Source organism: Vulpes lagopus, chromosome X (genome assembly GCF_018345385.1).
Source record: "Vulpes lagopus strain Blue_001 chromosome X, ASM1834538v1, whole genome shotgun sequence".
NCBI lineage: Eukaryota > Metazoa > Chordata > Mammalia > Carnivora > Canidae > Vulpes > Vulpes lagopus.
This window is the reverse complement of record NC_054848.1, coordinates 10,161,901-10,185,250: the sequence shown is the minus strand read 5'-3', so window position 1 is coordinate 10,185,250 and position 23,350 is coordinate 10,161,901. Positions and strand designations below refer to the sequence as shown.

The 23,350-nt window shown below is 40.0% G+C and overlaps 1 protein-coding gene and 1 pseudogene across 1 annotated transcript in view; both read right to left on the bottom strand.

The window, feature by feature from the left end:
- The window catches only part of OFD1 (OFD1 centriole and centriolar satellite protein), a 56,811-nt gene that overhangs the window by 18,610 nt on the left and 14,851 nt on the right, over positions 1–23,350 (bottom strand). The window contains exons 6-12 of the mRNA XM_041740357.1: positions 9,888–9,995; positions 7,787–7,923; positions 7,302–7,475; positions 5,123–5,229; positions 3,237–3,356; positions 1,338–1,411; positions 135–226 (exon numbers count right to left, since the gene is read on the bottom strand). Of these exons, the coding sequence (XP_041596291.1) occupies positions 135–226; positions 1,338–1,411; positions 3,237–3,356; positions 5,123–5,229; positions 7,302–7,475; positions 7,787–7,923; positions 9,888–9,995 (812 nt within the window). The remainder of the gene's footprint in view (positions 1–134; positions 227–1,337; positions 1,412–3,236; positions 3,357–5,122; positions 5,230–7,301; positions 7,476–7,786; positions 7,924–9,887; positions 9,996–23,350) is intronic.
- On the bottom strand, positions 16,666–17,785 carry LOC121483499 (annotated as a pseudogene).

The window sequence follows — 23,350 nt, the reverse complement described above, 5'->3', positions numbered from 1 at the left end:
GAGCTGCCCTCACCTTCTCAGGGAATTAACAGTCCAAAGACATCAAGAGGGTAACTTAAGATAAATGATGCAGGACTAAAATGAAACTTTCATACATTGTTTAATGTCTGTTCCAAAACAAGAGGCTTAATTACCTCGAGCTCTTTGACACAATTGACAGAATGAATAAGTTCTTCCTTTTTTGCATTAATAGCATTGAGCTCCTCTTGCAAATGTATAGCTTTTTCTGAAAGAAAGAGCCAACCAATTAACATCATGTTTTCCTAATGAATACAAATCATTTCATAATTTATGGCTAGTAGGTCAGGCCTAATGACTATTATTCCACTATCTAAGTAGCAGATGTCAGAGTCAAAAAAAATATCAGCATGGAGGCAAGAAATAAACCCTGTTACTCAACAGGTGATGGGAAGTTAGTCGTAACAGTCAAATATGTGGCAAACTTCCTCTGGCTACAAACACCTCATCACTTACACCATCTGCTCGGAGAGCAGGGCTCTCCTGTCAACAGGTCTGAATTTCGTTGAAGACAGAGATTTGTCTGTTGTGATTTTATAGTTACCTTTTTATCGTTTTTGCTTAATCTACCACAAGTCTATGTAATATATCAAAAAAGCCACTTTGCTGAATACATGATATCACACAGGTACCTAAATAAGCATTAGACTCCACGAGACAACTGCTAAGGAACAGCCCCATACTGGGTGACCTTGCTGGTCACTATCAAGTACTTAACCCTGGTGTCCTCCCAAGAGTCCATTTGAAATTGCCACTAAAAGTTTAACTTCTTGTCATCAACATGTTCTTAGAAATATATTGAAATGTAAAATATCTCAGATTGAAAAATTACCCTAAGGGTCTTTCCTACTCTCAGGCTAATGTATACAAGAGTTTAAGAGATTATAGGTCAAGTGAAAATATCATGAAGCATAAAAATACATTAGAAGTACAGGAAATAAGAAACTAGATCACAGGGACAGAGATGTTAAAATTTTCCTTAGTTTCTCATGGTTAAGAGTAATATTTACTGGATGGCAGTAAGCTGCTGCCACTGTGAGAATCACATTTATCAAAACACATCGAAATAAAGTTGGATAAAATCCTACTGATAAATTACTGACCTTTGTGAATATACAAAAGTTTAAGCACTAAGACTCAAAAAATGTAATTAAGGCAATATTTTTTTATTTTGTAAAACTAAAGTAACAAACAACATGCCATTTTTGTGGTAACAAGTAAGTGTAAGCTGTGTCTTTTTTAGAATATAGAAAAGGCTCAACTAGGATGCTAACAGCCTGTACACTGGCACTGAAAAATAAGCTTGTCCCTAGAGTCACCTTTATTCTTCCTTTCATCTTCCATCAGCTTGTTAGTTCTAGTGATATAGTCATCCTTTAGTTCGAGTTCATACCTGTGAATCAGAAGAACTAAACATGAGCTCCCTGAGCTTTCCTGGATGGACTACCATCAACACATGAGCTTATCTATGACACCTGGGGCACATAAGGGCATCAACCACGGTGACACGTAAACCCCAGGCTCTCTCAAGACTAAAGCCAAGGATTCTCAACATCAAAGGTCCGTCTGTATACCCCTGCTATGATCCTATAAATTTGGTCCCAAAACTCAATCTCACAAAGTGAAGGGTTCTGTTGTGGTGAGGCTACTGGGAGCAGTGATTTCTCAGTTGGTCTTCACAGATGCCAAGAAGTAAATTAAAGTGACAGCGTGTGTGACAGACTCTAAATCCCAAATGATAACCAAGTCAGTCACTTGCAATTTACCTATCCCACATCCCTTTCTTAGGTAAGAATTTTTGCCCTTCGAGGCTGAGCACAGTATTAAGAGCCCCAACTGCCAACAGGATTAGACTGGAATTAGTGGTATCCAAAGGCACATCTCAAGGGGCTTGCACCATCTCCACCAGCTGTTAGCAGTCAACTTTCTGGTTCAGAGGTCAGAGAAAGGAAAGAGAAGTGCTCCTATGATATCCTCCCAACTTTAATACTTGCTAACACCATATAAGGACATCCAAAGTCAGACAAATGATGCCAAACAGTTCACCATATCCACAGCTATGCAAAGTTAACCCACATATTTTTTGTCCTTTGTCACAGTTTAACTAGAGTTACTTAAGTGTTTGCTAGTCTGTTAAAGGAGTAGACATAAAATATGCAGATAGAACTGCTACAATGAAAAGGTGCTGCTTTTCCTTCTTAAAAGAATTATTTTAAAGAATATCCTTTGCAGATACTAGGTAATGGTTCCAATGACAAATTATGAGCAAGGCAATAAAAAGGAAGCCATGACCTTAATCAGAGGTACTAAATGGAGTCATCTCTTCATTAAACATGCATTTTACTCAACTGGCATCAACTGAGCACTTATTATGTGCCAGATGCTATATCACGCACTGGAGGGAAAGTTTCCATATGGGCTTAATGTATTTGCACAAAGGTATTATTCACCAGAACACAAAACTCAGGCTATATAGGAAAGCCCCCAGGGACCACACTTGTCCACATTCTCCTCTCCTATGCTGTTTTTTTGCTTCATATGATTATTTGGGTCCTTTTTTCTGGATTTTGGCTTTCCAGAACCTTGAGGGACTATGAGGCACATGATAGATAAACACTCTAACCAGGTAAGAAGACCAAAGTAGGGATCCCTGCGTGGCTCAGCGGTTTAAAGCCTGCCTTTGGCTCAGGGCGTGGTCCTGGAGACCCAGGATCGAGTCCCACATTGGGCTCCCTGCATGGAGCCTGCTTCTCCTCTGCCTGTGTCTCTGCCTCTCTCTCTCTGTGTGTGTGTCTCTCATGAATAAATAAAATCTTTTTTTTTTTTTTATTTAAAAGAAGACCAATGTATACTTTATTGCTATCTCCATCTTAGTGCCAGTATGAGCAGAGAACAGAACAGAAAGTGATTTTAATTCCAACTTTACTGCTGTTCCAGCCATGCAAACTGCTAAGGTACCCTAAAAATTGAAGCAAACCTTATGCCCTCATTAAGTGTCAGAGATGCTAAGAGTAAGAATGAGCAGAGGATGCTATTCTCTGTATCTTTTTAAAACCATCTTAAATATTCATGGGAAAGGCTTGATTACCAATGAAAATATGTATTTTTTTAAACACCAAATTTTGCCATCCATTGTCTATCTTATCTACTTCATCAGTGCTGCCATGTTTCTAGCAACTTATTTTCACAGGATTCCTTTAAAAATGCCAAGCAATTACTTGAGAAGTTCATTCTTGAGCTTCTGGTCATAGCTCTCCTCAAAGTTCTTTATATTCAGCTCCCGCTTCCTAAGTGCATCAGTTACGCTTTTATTTTTTTCTTCTTGTAGCTTTTGAGCCCTGAAATAAGCAAAAATAGAGAAAGCAAATAAGGAAACCACAACATCTGAAGTTAAGAACTTTATGGGGAAAAAAAGTAACTTGTGTTTTAGTGTCATAGGCTAAAACTGTAATATGGCTACCACTGCCAGGAAATAAACTGTAAGAACCTGAAGTCCTCCATCTATTTTATGAACTTAGTTTATAAACTAGCAGATGGAATTACCTGCTTGCACCTGGCTAAGGGCAGTGTGAATGTATCAGGACCAAAGTGGTTGCTTACAGGAGATGATCCATACTCAAAAAAGGGTTTACAGGGGATAAATAGTCATAATCAATTTAGGGTGAAAGGATGATATTTTTAGTCAGAAAGCTACAAACCAAACTCTAGTGTACTTAAATGCTTGTTTCTTCTAGAATATTATTTCTAACCATGAGACTTAACTGACTAGCCCGTAAGAATTACATGTAGAAGATTCATTTCCGGCATTTAATAATCCATCAATTGGAGGTTGAAAAAAGTGCCAAAATATGAGTGCCTTAGAACCTCCAAATCTGAGGAACAGAGTGCTTTTCATGGTAAGACCTTCAATCACCCATAAAACCAATTCCAGAGCCTAGGATCAGGTTCACAAGTACTTAGTCCAAATGGTAGTCAGGAGGGCTACAAACACTCTGTATAAGCAAAGGATATATAAAGGCTTTGTGTTAGGGGATCCCTGGGTGGCTCAGTGGTTTAGCGCCTGCCTTTGGCCCAGGGCGTGATCCTGGAGTCCCGGGATCGAGTCCCACATCGGGCTCCGTGCATGGAGCCTGCTTCTCCCTCTGCCTGTGTCTCTGCCTCTCCCTATATATCATGAATAAATAAAATCTTAAAAAAAAAAAAAAAAAAAAAAAGGCTTTGTGTTAGACTCCCTCTGCTGACTAATCTTAAAGCAAAGGAGCATTAAACCCATTTATTTCATTTAATAGGCTTAGACAGGAGAAGTAGGGGATGATGAGGTAACAAAGTGATTATATAATCATAATTATATATGCAAGAATCTGCCCAAATTTTGTTCCTTTTCTTTTCTCTCTCGTTGTCAACGTGCCATTTCAATATCGCCAAAAAGGGAGTAAGGTAGGCAGAGAGAAGAAATCAAATGAACAGGATGAAAAAACATTAATAAGATGGAGACAAACTCTTAAAAAAAAATCGGATTCTTAGAGTTCCTATGAATGTCAAGATCCCAGATGGCAAAGAAAGCTTATTCTACCAACTATAGACTGGTGAGCTGGGTATTACTCCCAGGTAAGATCTGAAGGATGATACATCTGTGAGCACTTAGAAAAAGTAACACACACACCAGGAGAAAGAGTTTCACCCAAAACAAGTCAAGTCAGAGACACCATATTTCCTTTTTCCTTTTTCTTTCTTTTTCTATTTCTGACAGCAGAGCAAGTAAAGGGGTAAGGTCAGGTATCTAGAATTCAGTTGCTATGTGCACGTGAAACTATTAGATCTGAATGACTGAACACAGGATTTGTTAAAGCATTATTAGCTCCTTCAGATTATATGTCTGGTCTTACTGTAGCCCAATGATGGCACCTCATTCTGTTTTTCATCCCCATGTAATATTTCATAAGCAAAACCTCAGTCTTTCTCTTAAATTGTACCTTTTAAAACTAGGTGTTGTCATTTCTACAACCAAACACTCTACTTGGCAATTAGCAGACTATTAAGATACTTATTCTAGTTCTTTTAAATATCACTCATTTTGAATATCTGAAACAAATATGTTACTCACAATTCAAAAGCCTGGATTCGTTGCTTCAGCTCTGCTTCTCTGCCTCTTAGCAAATCTGCATCTTTTAGTAGAAGCTGCCTCTGAGCATAAATTTCCTTGGTTTCAATCTGGGTATGAAAGCAGTAATTTTTAGCAAGGAAGCTAAAGAAAATAAAAACAGATCTGTACCCATATACTGCTTCCTAAATTCCAGAGAACAAGCTACAGACATTTAGGGTTACAATTTCCCTTACAAGAGGTTCCAATTTGAGGTATGCTTTTTGCCTAATCCTTATCCAAACATGTGTTCTCTCCTTCAATGATTGTTAAAAACTCCATTTTCCTGTATTCCTAACATCCCTGGTCTATTTATTCTACTTAACATCTCTCAGACATTTAAAATTTGGGTAAGGTTTGGCAAGAAAAAAAATGACACAAAATGCAAGTCTACTCAAAATAGAACTTGCCTGGTTCTGTTGCTGTGGGAAAGTTTCAGTTCCTGAGTCATTCTAACTCACCATTAGCAAGCTGAATGAATGGGCCACACTTCCATTTGTGTGTTTCCTAAGCAAGAATTCACTAAATACTGAATATATGTCAAAGAGCACACCTGGAGCTAGTCAGAGAAAGATAGATACAGAATCTTTACAAAATTCACAGCTTAGTCAGGGAAAGAGAGAAAAATCACACTAGGGTGTGATGATTTTATAATCGAAAGACTCTGTAGCAGGAGTGACACCTGGATGAGTCTGTCAGCAGGAGTCTAGGGAAGGCATCACAAGGAGGTGACATTCAAGATGGATTTGGATGGCCAAAAGTCTCATTAGGGACAGAAGAAGAAGAAGGGCATACCAGGTGGTGGACTAAAGATAGGGTGATTTGCATGAGGATGGGGATCTTCTCCAAAGCCTTCAGAGAGTCAGTTAACTAAATGAATATTCTGGTCTGGCAACTGGCCTGGACTAGGCAGTCACCAGGCTTGAGGATGTAGTTGTTAATCTAAATGTAATCCCATCATCTCAAAGACAGTGCTTCCAACATTCATTTTTATAGGAGCCCAATCACCAGAAATGGTATACAAAACTGTATCAGGGGGTGCAACCAGCATGAAATGACAAGGTCTGAATTGCCCAGAGCAAAAGGGGGGTGTGTGTGCTGGGAGGGAGCCCTTCTATTTTCAACAGCTCCTGACAGGAGATCTGGCTGGACTTGGGAGACAGCATTCAGAATCCAGGCTAGTCTAAGATAGCCCCTTGGGAAAGGAATAGAGTTTTCCTGAGTGGACCCTATGCCTCCTGCTGCTCCTCAGCCTTTCTACCTCCTGTCCAGTCACTTTCTGGGAGAGAAGATCAAATGGCCAACCACCTGACTTCCATGGTCCTGGACTCCACTACTCCTGGTACCTTGCCCTTTGATCCCATGGCAGCACACACTGTTTTGTTTCCAGTCTAACACCTACAACCCTCTCCTCTTGGCCCATGCTGTTTCTTCCACTTGTCAGGATCCCCAGACCTAGTCCTTGATGTCTCTGGCACTACCACACAGCCTTCCCTTCTCCTCTGGGTTAGCAGCCACCCCACCCCCCTCTGGTTCTCTTCACCATCCCACCAAACCCCAACGTCTTTAAATAGGCTGCTTTTCTCAAGCCAAGTAAATTCAGCTCTATAAAGCACCACTCCCCCAAGCATTTCTTCTTTCTACCCTCGCTAACCTTAAAACCCTCCCAAGAACTGTAACAAAACAGTCACCTACAATTACTTGGTTTGGTCTCTATCAGTTGCAGGCTGCCCATCTTAGTTGGGTCCTCAACATAGTTCCATCAATCCTGTCCGCTTCAGATGGTTGCTCTGCCTCTACCCCCACAAAGCCATTCCACAACTGGTGATCCTCTTCTTGAAGCTGCCCTCCTAACCCTCAAATTTGCCAGAGATGATGGAGCTTATTCCACATGAATTCCTCATAATCCCCACATGGATGTTTGCACCTGCAGTTCTTCCTTCCAGCAGTTTCAGAAGAAGGAAGTCTACATATCCTTTTCAAGGCTGATCCTTCCACTTGTGCTATTGATCCCAGTCCCTAGTACTCCCTGGAGGGCTCCATCTCGTCTAACCGCCTGCGTCCCAACCCACTCTCGGACCTTGAGCCAAACTACTAACAGCTGCAGGAAACAGACACCCAGCAGATAAGTGTAAAAGGTTACCTCCTGGTGCTTTTGAATTCTCTCAAGGGTCAACTTTTCACGAGAATGAAGAGCTTCAGATTTTGCTTGACAAGCTCGTTCTAATTCATTCCGAAACTGAGCTAATTCTTTCTCAGCCTTTCTCTTCTCTTCCATTTCAATTTTTGCTATTTCAATATCTTTAAAATACTTCAACTGTCAAGTGATCACAAATAATTGTAAATACTAAAAACTATAATAAAGAAGTAACTTACCTCCTCATGGTTTAACACTAATGCTCTACTTAAATATATTTAGTTTAACTCATCTTTAGTTTCATCTCATTCGCTGTACCCCTATGATTCATTCAGAAGGCATGAAAAAAATGACATCAACTAGAAAGAAAAATCAAATATGCAGGAGTTTATCACAATAAGGATTCTAGATTTTTTTTCTCCTCATACGTAAGATGAAGACCTTTAAAATACAACCATATATATCACTCTTGCTAATAAGATATAGCTTACCTTGTGACACATTTCTGCCCGAAGCTGCTGTTCTATTTTTCTCTTATATTCGTTTAACTTTATTTCTAAAGACTCTAATTTGGGACGCTGACAGTAAGCATCTGCAAACTGATCATCAATAAGCTGAAGCTTTTCCGCTTTAAAAAAAAAAAAAAAAAACACATGAAACTAAGGTACAGAAATGTGGTCAAGTGAACAAGAGGCTAGAGCTCTGTTCAAAAGCAAAGAGTATACTTAGAAAGTGTAGGAATCTCTGCAATTTACTTGGAAGCATCAAAAAATTAAGATGGATTAATGGATGGGACAGAGAAGTGACCAAGAAAATATAATACAAATTTACTGGGAGTATCTAGGTATAGAAGGGTTCAGAGTACAACTGTTTCAACTCTTCCATATGTTTGAAATTTTTCATTATCAGATGTTCAGAGAAAAGAAAGCAGAGAGTACAAGTCAGAAAGCACTGGCATCTCTTTCCAGTCACTGAGTGCCAAGGCAGAGCACACTTTCAGTGGACTTTGGTTAAAGGGGACTCACACGTTCAAAATACTGACCTTAAAATAACTCAAAGATCACTACATTTCAACTCCTCTGCTTTACAGAGATGGAAATAGTGGTCCTTACAGTCTAAGTGAGTCCTACAGGGCTAAGTAACTATGTGACGGTGGAATTGGGATTGAAGCCAGGTTTATTGATTGTCTCTCATTCCAGTGCTCTCTCCAGTAGACCCACAGCCCTCACACCAATTGCTGATCAGAATCAACAATGCGGCAGAACGCCTGAACCCCGAAGGCATCTTGGTCATGTGGAACATCAACATCCACCAAAAGGATGCGCAGAAAAAAAGGCTGGCAGAAGTAGATTAAAATATTGGCAGTGTTCATCTCTTTACAGAATTTGAGACATATTTTACATTTAATTTTCTGCATTTTCCAAATGCTCTGTAATTGTGCTGTTCAAAACAGGACTCTCTAGCCACATGCAGCCATTGAGTAGATGAAATGTGACCATCTGAACTGACATATGGTCTAAGTATAAAATAAACACCAGATTTCAAGGACTGAGCACAGAAATTTTACCTAAAATAACCTCAATTTTTTTATAGTGATTGGTCATGTTGAGTATTTTGGTCATCCTAGGATTTAATAAAATATATTAAAACAAATTTGCTTGTGGGTTTGTTGTTTTTTTTACTATGGCTAGAAGGAAATTAAAAATTGCACATGTGTTGGGCAGCCCGGGTGGCTCAGCGGTTTAGTGCCACCTTCAGCCCAGGGCCTGATCCTGGAGACCTGGGATCAAGTCCCACATCGGGCTCCCTGCATGGAGCCTGCTTCTCCCTCTGCCTGTGTCTCTGCCTCTCTCTGTGTCTCTCATGAATAATAAAATCTTAAAAAAAAAAACAAAACTTGCACGTGGCTCATATTAAGGGACAGCAGTGCTCTAGAATAAGCGTGTACTATGTTCCCAATGGAATAAAATCTTTGCCAAAATAAATTAAAGGCCAAGTTATACAGTGTAGCTTTTATAGATGATAGCCTTATCTTCTTAAAGGTCAGAAGCACCATTACTCCTTTAAGACTCAGGAAGCGCCAGGAAATTGATTAATCACATAATTTTAGAAACCTTGGACAATAATAGCAGTTCTGCACCAGAGTGAGTGTTTCCAGGTTGCTGTAATTCTGGAGACTACCATTTCCTCAACTGTAAATTGAAGTGATACACTGCTGACTTCTCTACCTCTGTGCCATGCGAGCTGTGTAGGACTTTCTCACTTAGTGGCAATAAAACAAAGTTAGAAGCGACACAGGGAAGAACGTGTCAGTTACAAGTGGCTGAACCCAGCACACAAGGAAAAATGTGAGCCTTTGGATTCCCCCAAGATTTGGAAAGTGTGGCCTTAGTGGTTCATGAGGGGAGGTAGCAGTACTGGAGAGCAGGTCAGGTCCCTTCTCCCAACAAGACTCCAGAGGAAAGGAGTACCTCTGCCACCCGCGGGTCACATCCCTCCCAGTCAAGGAACAAGTGGAATACAGTAGATCAGGTTATTTTGTCATTTGAAGACAAAACAGAACAATTAAAATTCCAAAAGAAGGCTAGTCACCAAGAGAATCTTTGCCAGGAAATGCCGAGCTTGTCTGAGTTTCCGCATCACAACTCGACTTGGACTGATGACAATCTGCCAATTCTCTTAAAAAATGCAGGAGAAAACCTAAAAGACACAAAGTGTATAATACAGTTTTGCTGCACAAATTTCTTTCATTTAACCACTGCTAAGTCATGGTTTATGTAATCTTGGTTTTATTTTTTAAAGATTTTATTTATTTATTCATGAGAGAGACAGAGACAGAGAGAGAGAGGGAGGGAGGGAGGGGCAGAGGGAGAAGCAGGCTCCATTCAGGGAGCCCGACGTGGGACTCAATCCCAGGTCTCCAGGATCACGCCCTGGGCCAAAGGTGGCGCTAAACCGCTGGGCCACCCAGGCTGCCCCATAATCTTGGTTTTAAGACATTATCTTTTTTTTTTTTTTGCATTATTTTACGAATCTTTAAAGAATCATTTCTAAGGAAAGGCCTTTGCAAACATGACAAGACTAGAAGTAATAAGGAGAAATATTTATCAATCTAACAACGTAAAAATTAGAGACCTGTATGGCATGAAATGAAGTCAAAAGACAGGTGATACACTGGAAAAAAATATTTGGGGGACTATGAAAACAGGACTAGGTTTCACAATATCAAAGCTCTTACAATTCAGTAAGAAACAAAATGGAAAAAATGGAACAAGACACGGACAAAGTTTACACAAAAAAAATGTTTAACTGTCAAATGTGAACAAAATTATAAATAAATGCAAAATAATACAACAGAGAGACTGTGTTTTCCCAGTAAGATTGCTAAGATTAAAAACAGAGGCATATGGGACTTCTGGAAAGATGGTGCAGTAGGAAGATTCTAAAATCACCTCCTCCCATGGACTAGATAACACAGCAACGGAACTAATCCAGAGAACAAACCCAACGACTGGCAGAACAGACATTCCACAGTTAATCATGAGAAGAACCTAACTGAAAATGGTAGGATGGGCAGAGACGACAGTCGGGAACCAAACTAACCACTAATTGGAGGCACACTACAAGCAAGGAGAAGGGAGGGGAGGAGATCCCAGCCACCCCAGGCACCCCAGGCACAGGAGACCTGCACTGGAAAGACGAGTCCTCATATCCTTTGGCTTTACAAAGCAATGGGGCTTGACTTTGCAAGTTTTTACAATTAGCAGGGCTTAACACCAGGTACCCTGAAAATCAGCAGCTTTGCCTTTGGGAGAGCTGGAGGACAATAGGAAATTGAGTCCCCACCCTTAAAAGAGCCAGCCTAGCAAAGAAGCCCACACAGATACAGCATAGAAGCAACAGTCTGAAAAGCTCCTGGGGTACACCTACCTGGAAACAGATTTATTTACTAATCTCAGAACCTGTGCTGGAGGTGCAGAGATCTTAAGGATACACCAAGAACAGAAGAGCTGGCAGGGGCCATTTCTCCCCAGATCCCCAAGTCTAGATAGCCAGACCTTACACAATAGCATAGAGCCTCCCCTCCCCAAAACTACCTTACTACCACCAACCAGCTCCTGTGTTCTCCTGTGGATCTGCCTCATCCAATGCCCAGGTGGCAGAAGTCCCTCCAAAGCAACACCTGCCATGATATATTCCACAAGCAACCACTACAAAGTGACTCCTGCCCCGGAAATAGGAGAAGATAACCACACATACCAGTTCAACTGCAGCCCCAGCAAATGCACTCAGGGCACACATCTGCTCTGTCAGCCCCAACCACTAGCAGCCTCTCAAGCGGAAACACAAAGAGAAAGCCCTGCACATCAGGTTGGGCTCACTGCAGCCCAGCAAGTAGATGGGGGACAGGCATCTGGTTGGACTGCTGGCCTGACTCACCAACAAAAGTCTCTCAAGGGACAAGGCAGGGAAAACATCCTGCAGGCTGGTTGCTACCACAGCCCCAGGGGAACAGGCAGAGGGCAGGGATCTGGTCTGACTGCTGACACCACCCAGCTACAATCCCATTTCAACCCCAGACTGGCCCTTTAAGAGCACAGGGACTAAACCCTGCCCACAACAGGTAAAGTGGGCCACTATACCTGACGGAAGGCAAACATGGCTCAGCTACAATCAGGGCACAATAACCCATGTAGGAGATAACTCTGAAGTGCCTGGTTCTGGTAAATAGAGGATGTTATGCTACAGGGCACCAAAGGCCCTCTTCTTCATAAGGACACTATATTCAAGAAAAGGAGGCATAGCTGACTTTATTAACACAGAAAACAGAGAGTTAGACAAAAATGAGTAGATACATGAATATATCCTAAATGAAATCACAGGACAAAACCAGAAAAAAAAGCCAAATGAAATGGAGATAAGCAACATACCTGATAAAAATTCAACGTAATGGTAATAAAGATACTTGATGGACTTGAGAAAGAGTGGAGGATCTCAGTGGGACCATCATCAAATAAATAGAAAATATAAAATAGAACCAATCAAAGATGAAGAAATCAACTGAAATTAAAAATACACTAGAGGGAATCACAATAGCAGATTAGAGGAGACAGAAGAATGGACCAGTAGGCTGGAAGACAGAGTAATGGAAAGTTCCCAAAATGAACACCAAAAGGAAAAAATAATAATAAATACTAAGAATAGATTAAGGGAATCCAGCAACATCATCAAGCATAAGAATATCTACATCATAGGGATCCCAGAAGGAGAACAGAGCAAAAGGGGACAGAAAATTTATCTGAAGACATAATAGCTGAGAACATCCCTAATCTGGTCAGGGAAACAGAAATCCAGATATAAGAGGCAGACAGAACATCCAACAAAATCAACCCAAGGAGATCTACCCCAAGACACATAATTAAAATGGAAAAAAGTAATGATAGATAATTTTAAAAGCAGCAAAGGTTACATACAAGAACAAACCAAAAAGGCTTCAGCTGACTTTTTAGCATAAATTTTGCAGGCCAGAAGAAAGTGGCAGGATATGTTCAAAGTGCTAAAAGGAAAGAAACCTGCAACCACACATACTCTACCCAGCAAGGCTATCACTCAGAATAGGATAAGTAAAGAGTTTCCCCAGACAAAAATTTAAGGAGTTCATTACCACTAAGCCAGCCCTGTAAGAAATGTTAAAGGGAGTTCTTTTAATTTTAAGAGACGGCCATAATCAAGGATAAGAAAATTATAAAAGGAAAAATCTTCACAATACAAACATAATAAAAGTAGATTAATCAGTTATAAAACCAGCATGGAGGGATGCCTGGGTGGCTCAGCGGTTGAGCAGCTGCCTTTGGCTCAGGGCATGATCCCAGAGTGCCGGGATCGAGTCCCACATCAGGCTCCCTGCATGGAGCCTCCTTCTCCCTCTGCCTATGTCTCTGCCTCTCTGTGTCTCTCATGAAGAAATAAATAAAATCTTAAAAAAAAAAAAAAAAACAGCAGCATGGAGATTAAAGTACAAAAGCAGTAAAAATCAGTTATATCTGTAAAAATCAGTCGAGATTCACCAAATAAAGAGGTAAAGCATGACATCATAATACATAAAATGTGGGGAGGTAAGGGGAAAAAATTAGTGCTTTTAGAATGGGCTCAAATTTAAGCAACCATCAACTTAATACAATAATGCTATATGCAAAAAATGTTAATATGAGCCTAAATATAGGGGCACCTGGCTGGCTCAGCGGTTTGGTGCCTGCCTTCAGCCCAGGGCGTGATCCTGGAGTCCTGGGATCAAATCCCACATCAGGCTCTCCGCGGGGAGCCTGCTTCTATCTCTGCCTATGTCTCCGCCTCTCCGTGTCTCTCTTGAATAAATAAAATCTTAAAAAAATATGTATTAGCCTAAATATAACCACAAATCAAAAACCAGTGATATGCAAAAAATAAAGAGAAAAGAATCTAAGTATATCACTAAAGAAAGCCAACAAACTGAGCATAGCAAGAAAAGGAACGGAGAACCACCATGCAACATGTAATAAAATGGCACTAAGCACATACCTATTAATACCTACTTTCAATGTAAAATGGACTAAATGCTCCAATCAAAAGACACAGGGTGACTGAATGGACCAAAAAGCAAAACTCATCTACGTGGCATGTTGGGTGGCTCAGCTAGCTAATAATCAATTTTATTTATTTACTCATGAGAGACACAGAAAGAGAGGTAGAGACATAGGCAGAGGGAGAAGCAGGCTCCCCACAAGGAGCCCAATGTGGGACTCAATCCTGGACCCCGGGATCATGCCCTGAGCCAAAGGCAGATGCTCAACCCCTCAGCCACCCAGGTGTCTCTCCTCTTACCACTTTTATTCAACCAGTACTGGAAGTCCTTGTCACAGTCACTGAAGGAGAAATGAAGAGTATCCAAATTGATAGGCAAGAAGCAAAACTGCAGATGACATGATACTACGTACAGAAAACTAGCACTGATAAATGAATTCAGTAAGGTCAAAACACTAGCACTGATAAATGAATTCAGTAAGGTCACGGGATATACAGTTAATATACAGAAATCTGTTGCATTTCTATACTTTAATAATGAAGTAGCAGAGAGAGAAATTAATAATGGCATTTACAATTGCACAAAAAAAAATACCTAGAAATAAACTTAACAAATGAACTGAAAGACCTATACTATGAAACTATAAAACACTGATAAAAAAAAGAAAGATGACATGAATGAAAAGATATTTCGTGCTCATGGATTGAGAGAAACCAGTATTGTTAAAAGGTCCACACTACACAAAGCAACCTACAGATTCAATGCAAACCCTATCAAAATACCAACAGCATTTTTCACAGAACTAGAATAATACTAAAATCTGTATGGAACCACAAAAGATCCCAAATAGCCAAAACAACCTTGAGAAAGAAGAACAAAGCTGAAGGTATCCCAATTCTAGATTGCAAGATAAACTACAAAGCTGTAGTAATCAAAACAGTAAGGTACTAGCATAACATCAGACACATAGATCAAGGGGACACAATAGCCCAGAAATAAACCTATACTTATATGTGTCAGAATATACAATGGGGAAAAAAAAGTCTCTTCAACAAATGGTATTGGGCAAACTGGACGACCACATGCAAAACAATGAAACTGGATCACTTTCTTACACCATTATACAAAAATAACTCAAAATGGATTAAAGTCCTAAATGTGAAAGCTGAAACCATAAAATTACTAGAAGAAAACACAGGCAGTAATATGTCTGATATCAACTGTAGAAACATTTTTCTACACAGGTTCCTCAGGCAAAGGAAACAAAAGCAAAATTAAACCATTGGGACTACACCAAAATAATGAGCTTCTGCACAGCAAAGGAAACCAACAAAACAAAAAGGCAACCTACTGAATAGCAGAAAATACTTGCAAATGATATATCCAATAAGGGATTAATATCCAAAATATATAAAGGACTTATAAACTCAACACACACACACACACACACACACAAAACAATCCAATAAATAAACAGGCAGAGGACCTGAATACACATTTTTTGGAAGACATCCAGATGGCCAACAGACACATGAAAAGAGGCTCAATATCACTCATCATCAGGGAAATACAAATCAAAACCACAAGGAGATATCACCTCACACCTGTCAGAATGGCTAAAATCGACAGCACAAGAAACAAGTATCAGCGAGGATGTGAAGAAAAAGGAACCCTCATGCACTGTTGGTGGGAATGTTAACTGGTACAGCCACTGTGGAAAATAGTATGGAGGTTCCACAAAAAATTAAAAATAGAATTACCATACAATCCAGTAATTCCGGTACTAGGTATTTACCCAAAGCATATGAAAAGCTAATTTGAAAAGATACACGCACCCCTATGTTTACTGCAGCATTATCTACAAGAGGTGAGATATGGAAACAACTCAGGTGTCTTGTCAGATGAATGGATGAGGAAGCTGTGGTGTAAATACACACACACATACACAATGGAACTATCACTCAGCCATTTAAACAAACAAACAAAAAAAAACAGGGAAGCCTGGGTGGCTCAGTCATTGAGCCATCATCTGCCTTCAGCTCAGGGCGTGATCCCAGGGTCCTGGGACCAAATCTTACATTGAGCTCCCCGCAGGGCTGTCTCTCTCACAAATAAAGTTAAAAAAAAAAAAAAAAAGAAAGAAAGAAAGAAAGAAAGAAATCCTGCCATTTACAATAACATGGATGGAACTAGAGGGTATAATGCTAAGCGAAATGTCAGAAATATCATAAACTTCGCTTGCAAGTGGAATTTAAGGAATAAATGGAGAAACAAAGGAAAGAGTCAAATAGACTCTTAAGTACAGAGAACTGATGGTTGCCAAAGGGGAGGTGGGGGGGGGATGAGTGAAATAGATAAAGGGGATTAAGAGTACACTTACTGCAATTAGCACTGAGAAATATATATTGACAATGAATTGTTATACTATATACCTGAAACTAATATTAACACTATATTAATTATACTTCAATAAACTGTAACAGCATACTCACGCAATGGAATACACAGCAATTAATATGAACTATTGCTAAAAATAGTATGAATCAGCATAAGGTTGAGAGAAAGAAGCCACATTCAAGATATATTATAGGATTCCATGTATATAAAATGTAAAAATAGGCATTAATAATCTATGGTGCTAGATATCAGAATAGCACTTAAGACTGGATAATAGGGAAAGCATAGTGATTAGGAGGGATACAAAGGGGGCTTCTGGGATGCTGGTATTGTTCTATTTCTTGTGGTAGGAGGTATTTCGTGGGTACGTTTATTTTTGGGTGGCTTATCAAGTTATATATATATAATTTCTTTTTTTCCACTTTCCTGAACTTTATTAAAGAAAAAAAACAATGATGGTAAATCTTGAGAACATAGTCAATTTTCTAGGATTCTTCCCTTGAAAATGTGACATTTGATTTCCAAACACATGCCAGAGCGTACATGGTTCCCAATTGTACTAATCAGGTGAGAAGCTAAAATCCTAAAATGTTCATCTTCCAACTTTACCCAGTCTGTGGTCTGTCTCTGGATCAGCAATAATTGCCTGAACAGCTACTATGGCTTCATTAATTTTTGTCTGTAGCTCTCTGAGCTCTTCTATATGCAGCAATCGCAGAATTTGAGCAGCTTCATTAAGAACTGCATCTCCTGTGTCAAAACCAAGAATGTGTTTATCTAGTGCAACAGGCAAGTCCTCTTTTGTTTGGTTTGCTTTGGCATCTGCGTCTTGTGTCAGGCGCTCCTGTACCAAAATGTGAATTCCCTTAAGCATTACCAGGTAATCATCAAGACGCTGAATCTGAAGAAGGTCAGCCAAAGCCATACACCAGCCTTAAAATCAGGATTATTTACATCCAAATTGATCAACGGCTGGGCATTTTTAGCTGCACTGTCAGCATTCTTTGTATTATTGGGTATCAAGTCCTTGTATTTTTCAGCATTATCTCCATATTCAAGTCTAAGAGCTAAACCAAGAAGCCAGTCAATTGCTTCTTGTCGATCTTGAATATTGAAAAGACAGTTAACCTCTCTGAGATACTTTTCAAAGAACTTGGGCCAGTCACTGCTGTGGATGTTTCTTAAATTACCTCTGTCTTCAATCTTGTAGTGTCTGATTTTCTGGTCTTCAAGCCAAACAATAAAGTTTCTAAATTCTGTTTCATCTTTGCCGTTGAAGCCAGCCAGGTTGTGGTAGTCGAGGGCCATCAGCTTGCGTCGGAACATGGTCCCCGCGTCTCGCTCCGGTCCCCCGGGCCTGGGCCGGGAGAGGAGAGGCGAGGAGGTGCGGGCGGTGCAGGCACCGGCGACGCGGCGAAAGGGCCTATATATATAATTTTTGCATTGTATTGTTATACAATTACATTTCTACTGAAAGATATGTATATACAACAATGTTCATGATTGCACTGTCCATATGTTATTGGATTAATCAGTTATGGTATTAATTGGGGCACACCCATTAAAAAAAATACATGCATACCATAGAGAATCTGCAATTTCAGTTCCAGACCACTGCAACACAGTGAGTATCATAAACCAAGTCTAATGAATGTTTCCCAGTACGTTTAAAATACTTCCACTATACTGGAGTCTAAGCATGCAATAGCATTGTGTGAAAACAAAACAAAACAAAACAACCAAAAAAACAGTGTACATATCTAAATTTTAAAATATTGCTAAAAAATGCTAGCCATCATTTGAACTTTCAAGGCAGTCACAATCTTCCCGGTGGAGGGTCTTGCCTTGATGTTGATGGCTGATAACAGGGCAGGGGTTGCTGGAGGTGGAGTGGCTGTGGCCAAGAAAAGGACAATGAAGTCTGCCACATTTATTGACCCTTCCTTTCACAATTTCTACTACATCATTTACTCAAAATAGAATCTCTCTCAAAACTGGAATCAATCCTCTCAAACCCTGCCACTACATTTATGTCATTTCAATAACCTTCACAGCATCTCCACCAGTAGATTCCATCTCAAGAAGCCACTTTCTTTGCTCATCCATAAGCAGCAAATCCTCATCCATTCAAGTTTGATTTTGAGATTGCAGCAACTCAGTCCCATCTTCAGGCTCCACTTCTAATTCTACATATCTTGTTATTTCCACCACATTTGCACGGACTTCCTCCACTGAATGAACACTTGACTTGAATCTCTCAAAGTCATCCATGAGGGTTCAAGGCAACTTCTTCAAAACTCCTGTTAACGTGGGTATTTTGACCTCTTCCTATCAGTCGCAAATGTTCTTAATGGCATCTAAGAATGGTGAATTCTTCCCAGGTTTTCAACAGACTGCTCAGATCCATCAGAGGAACTGTGGCAACTATTTCCTAAGTAAGACTTGAAAGTCAAAATTACTCCTGCAGAATGGACGCTGTGTTAGCAGACATGAAAGCACTATTAATCTCATTGTACATCTCCATCAAAGATCTTGGGTGACCAGATGCATTGTCAAGGATATATTTTTAAAGAAATTCTCTTTCTTAAGCAGGTCTCAACAGTAGACCTAAAATATTCATTAAACCATGTTGTAAGCACATCTACCAACCAGGCTTTGTTGCTCCATTTATAGAGTACAGGCAGAGTAGACAGTGTAATTTTTAAAGTTTTTAAGTAATCTCCACACCCCACGGGGGGCTCAAACTCATGACCCCAAGATCAAGAGTTGTATACTCTTCTGGATGAGCCAGCCAAGTGCCCTAGATTTAACATAATTCTTGTGGACCCCAGAAATTTTAGAAAGGTAGATGAGCACTGGCTTCAACCTCAAGTCAACAGCTGCATTAGCGCCTAACAAGGGAGCCTGTTATTTGAAGCCAGGCATTGACTTCTCCTCTCTAGCTCTCTAGATGCCCTCTCCTTCCAATATATGACTGTTTCATCTACATGGAAAATCTGTCCAGCTAGATCTTCTTCTGGGTCACTTGCTGCTTCCCTTTGCACTTTGAGGTTAGAATCTGGTTCATTCCTCAAACCTCACGAACCAATCTTTGTGAACTTCCAACTCTTCCTTGGCACAGCTTCCTCACCTGTCTCAGCCTTCATCCCACTGAGGAGAGCTAGGGTCTTGCTCTGGAGTAGGCTTTGCCTTAAAGGAATGTTCTAGCTGCTTTGATCTTCTGCCCAGCACCCAACTGCCTCCATGTCAGCAATAAGGCCGTTACACTTTTTTACCAGTTGTGCGTTCACTGGGGTAACCCCTTATGTTACCTTTAAGAACGCTCTTTTGCGTTCACTACCTGGCTGTTTGGCACAAGAGGCCTAGCTTTCGGCCTGTCTGGGCTCTCAACACACGTTCCTCACTAAGCTTGGTCATCTTGGCCTTTGGCTGAAAGCGAGAGATCTGCGACTCTTCCTTTCCCCTAAACACTTAGAGGCCATGTAGGGTTATTAATGAGCCTCACTTCAATACCTTTGTGTCTCAGGGAACAGAAAGGCTGGAAGAGGAAGATGCGGAGGATGGCCGGTTGGCAGGGCAGTGAGAACAGACACAATTATCAATTAAGTTCACCATCTTATATGGGTGGGGTTCGTGATGCCCCCAAACAATTACCCTAATAACATCAATGATTACTGATCACAGATTCCCGTATCAAAAATTTAAAACGTTGCAAGAATTAACAAAATGTAACAGACACAAAGTGAGCAAATACTGTTGCAAAAGCAGCACTGATAGACTTGCTGGACACAGTGTTGCCACAAACTCTCAATTTGTAAGAAATACAGTATCTGTCCGTATCAAAAATTTAAAACGTTGCAAGAATTAACAAAATGTAACAGACACAAAGTGAGCAAATACTGTTGCAAAAGCAGCACTGATAGACTTGCTGGACACAGTGTTGCCACAAACTCTCAATTTGTAAGAAATACAGTATCTGTGTAGTACAATAAAAAGTGAAATGTAATAAAATGAGGTGTGTCTGTACTGTAAGTGTTGGCAGGGGAATGGGGAAATAGGCATGTTCGTTGATGGGGAGGGATTTTGTCAGGGTTTACAGTCAAATGCACATGCCCTTTGACCTCATCATTTCCACTTCCCAAAGCTTACACAGCTAGACTTCCCAAGGTGCACAAAGGGTGTACTTTGCACACTGACTGCTTCAAACAGCAAAACACAGTAAGATGATGAAATCTTCACCAAAGGGGGTTAAACACACTCTTTAAAAATAAATCCAAATATACAAAGATACATTGGTGAATAAAACAATTTGCAAAACAATACAATCCCATTAAGGGTTGTAGGTTTTAATCACACGGACCTTTATAATCTAAATTCTGGTAGGATTAACAAAAAAAACATACACCCTAGGTATCAGTGGAAAGGCAGATGAGAAGACATGTGCAGCAATTTCCATTTTTCTTTCACTTTATACTTTTCTGAATAGTTTGAAACTTTTTTATCAGGAGTATAAATTAGAAGTTTCTAGTTTCTTTATTTTTTTATTTTTTTATTTATGATAGTCACACACAGAGAGAGAGAGAGAGAGGCAGAGACACAGGCAGAGGGAGAAGCAGGCTCCATGCACCAGGAGCCCGACGTGGGATTTGATCCCGGGTCTCCAGGATCGCGCCCTGGGCCAAAGGCAGGCGCCAAACCGCTGCGCCACCCAGGGATCCCCAAGTTTCTAGTTTCTTAAAACAGTTGGAATTACTCAGCTTATGCATCAGTCAAATTAAAGGCCTTTTTGTTTTTTCCCCTTTTCTGAAGAATCGAAAATCTGTTTCTCATTTCCTCTAATGTGACCTACAGTCTAGTCTGTTCTTCCATACTTGTTGCTTGCAATGCCTCTTCGGCTCATCTACTGATCTTCTCCTAATTTTTTCAATCTGCTTGTTATCTCCTCACACCTTCCTGCTCTGGCAGGTCTGCTATGCCTCTACAGAAAAGGTAGATATGTTACAGAAATTTTCTTTGTGATCCTGCAGTAGACAATCTTTTGAGATGTGTTCTTTCCCATCATTCATTCTAGGTGAGGAATGGTCCTTTTCCCAGTTCTAGAGGGCCCGTAATTAGTTCCACTTCTCCGCTCTCCATACACACACACACACACACACACACACACACACATATATATATATATGTATATCCCCTTTAAGAAGGAATTCTCTAGTCTCATTTATTCTATCATTTGTTTACATTGGTATGAACGCATGAATACTTCATACATTACATTTCAATTCCTACATGATTATGTAACATTTTATATAATACAGTATTTTACTTTGTCGCTCCATTTGTTCTAGCTTTGGTCACTGAAGCTCTTTCAGTTTTGTTTTTGTTATTTATGAAGCATTTCCTTTCATTTGGCATTGTAGAAGACTCCAGGCTCATCCTGTACATTCTATGCTCCAGTCCTGGAATCAGTGATTGCTCCAGACAGACCTGGTTACTATTATTTTGGAATGGTATTGGAAACCAAATCTCAGTATTCTGGACTGGGAACTAGATGTGCTCATTGTTACTGGAGGGGTCATTGCTTCTAGGCCTTCATAGCCTGCAGAACAAGGATATTTGAGTGTTCTTCTAATCTGTGTAGATACACGTCTATAAACATCTCTGTGTATGCTTTGCATCTCTATTACACTAAACCTAAACTTATACTGAGGGTTCCAACAAATCCGTTACCACATGGATCATTCTAGCCTCTTCTTATTGATCTGTGAAATGATGCCCTAACAGTGAGAAACCCGGCTCTCATCTTCTACTATCCATTTAAGTTAATTGTTCAGCTCCAGTATACACGTATGATGGTTTTCAAACTGTTAACCACTACCCCATGAGAAATAACTAGCAACCCGAATATAGTGCCTATATATAGATTAATTTGCTTTTAGTCTTACAGTCTTCATTTCCATAGGAGGTCGGCTCAGGATCTTTTCTTCCCCATCCCCTCCAGTGACACTAGGCTGTTAGATGGTTTTGTTAGTCTTTAATCTATCCTGGGATCACCTGACCTCCTCCATTTGCATACATTAAGGCTCACCCTTGTACTATAGAGTGCGACAGGCTTTGACCAATATCTAGTGCTATATATCCTACCATTACAGTATCATATGAAATATCTTCAAGGCCCTAAAAAAATTCTCTGTGCGTCACCTAATCAACCTCCCACGCTCCTTCCCTCTGAGTCCCTGGCAACCATCAATTCACATACCAGCTCTATAGTTCCACCTTTTTCAGAAAAGTATCTATCTATATCTATCTATATATCATCTATCTATCTATCTATCTATATATATATATATATATATATATATATATATATGGAATCACATACCAGAACCCTTTTCAGACAGGCCTCTTTCACGAACTATGCATTTAAGGTTAATTTACATATAGTTTTTTTTTTTTTTTTTTAAGATTTACTCTCGAGAGATAATGAGTGTGCTAGCAGTAGGGTGTGGGGGGTAGAGACGGGAGAAAGAATCCCAAGCAGACTCCATGCTGAGAGTGGAATCCAATGTGGGACTCAATCCCACAACCCTGAGGCCATTATCTGAGCCAAAACCAGAAGACGGACACTTAACCAACTGTACCACCCAGGCACCCCAGATTTACATTTTTGCAGGGACTGACAATTCATTCCCTTTTAGCCAAATAGTATTCCATTGTCTGGATGTACCACAGCTTGTTTATCCATTCACCTACTCAAGGACATTTTGGTTATTCCCAACTTCTGGCAATCATGATAAAGTTGCTACAAATATTTCTATCTGGGTATCTACGTGGAGGGAAGTTTTCAAATCAGCCGGGTAAATAACCAGGAACATCACTGTCAGATAGTAGGACTATGTTTAACTTTTGAGAAACTAAATCTCCCAATCTCACAAAGTGTTTACACAATTTTGCATTCACACTATCAACAAATGGGAGGTCCTGTTCTCTACATCCTCACCAACATTTGTTGTAAGTAGTCTGGATTTTAGCCATTCTAACAGGATTAAGAGCTCTTTGTTGTTTTAATTTGCATTGCTCTAGTAACAAACAACCTTAA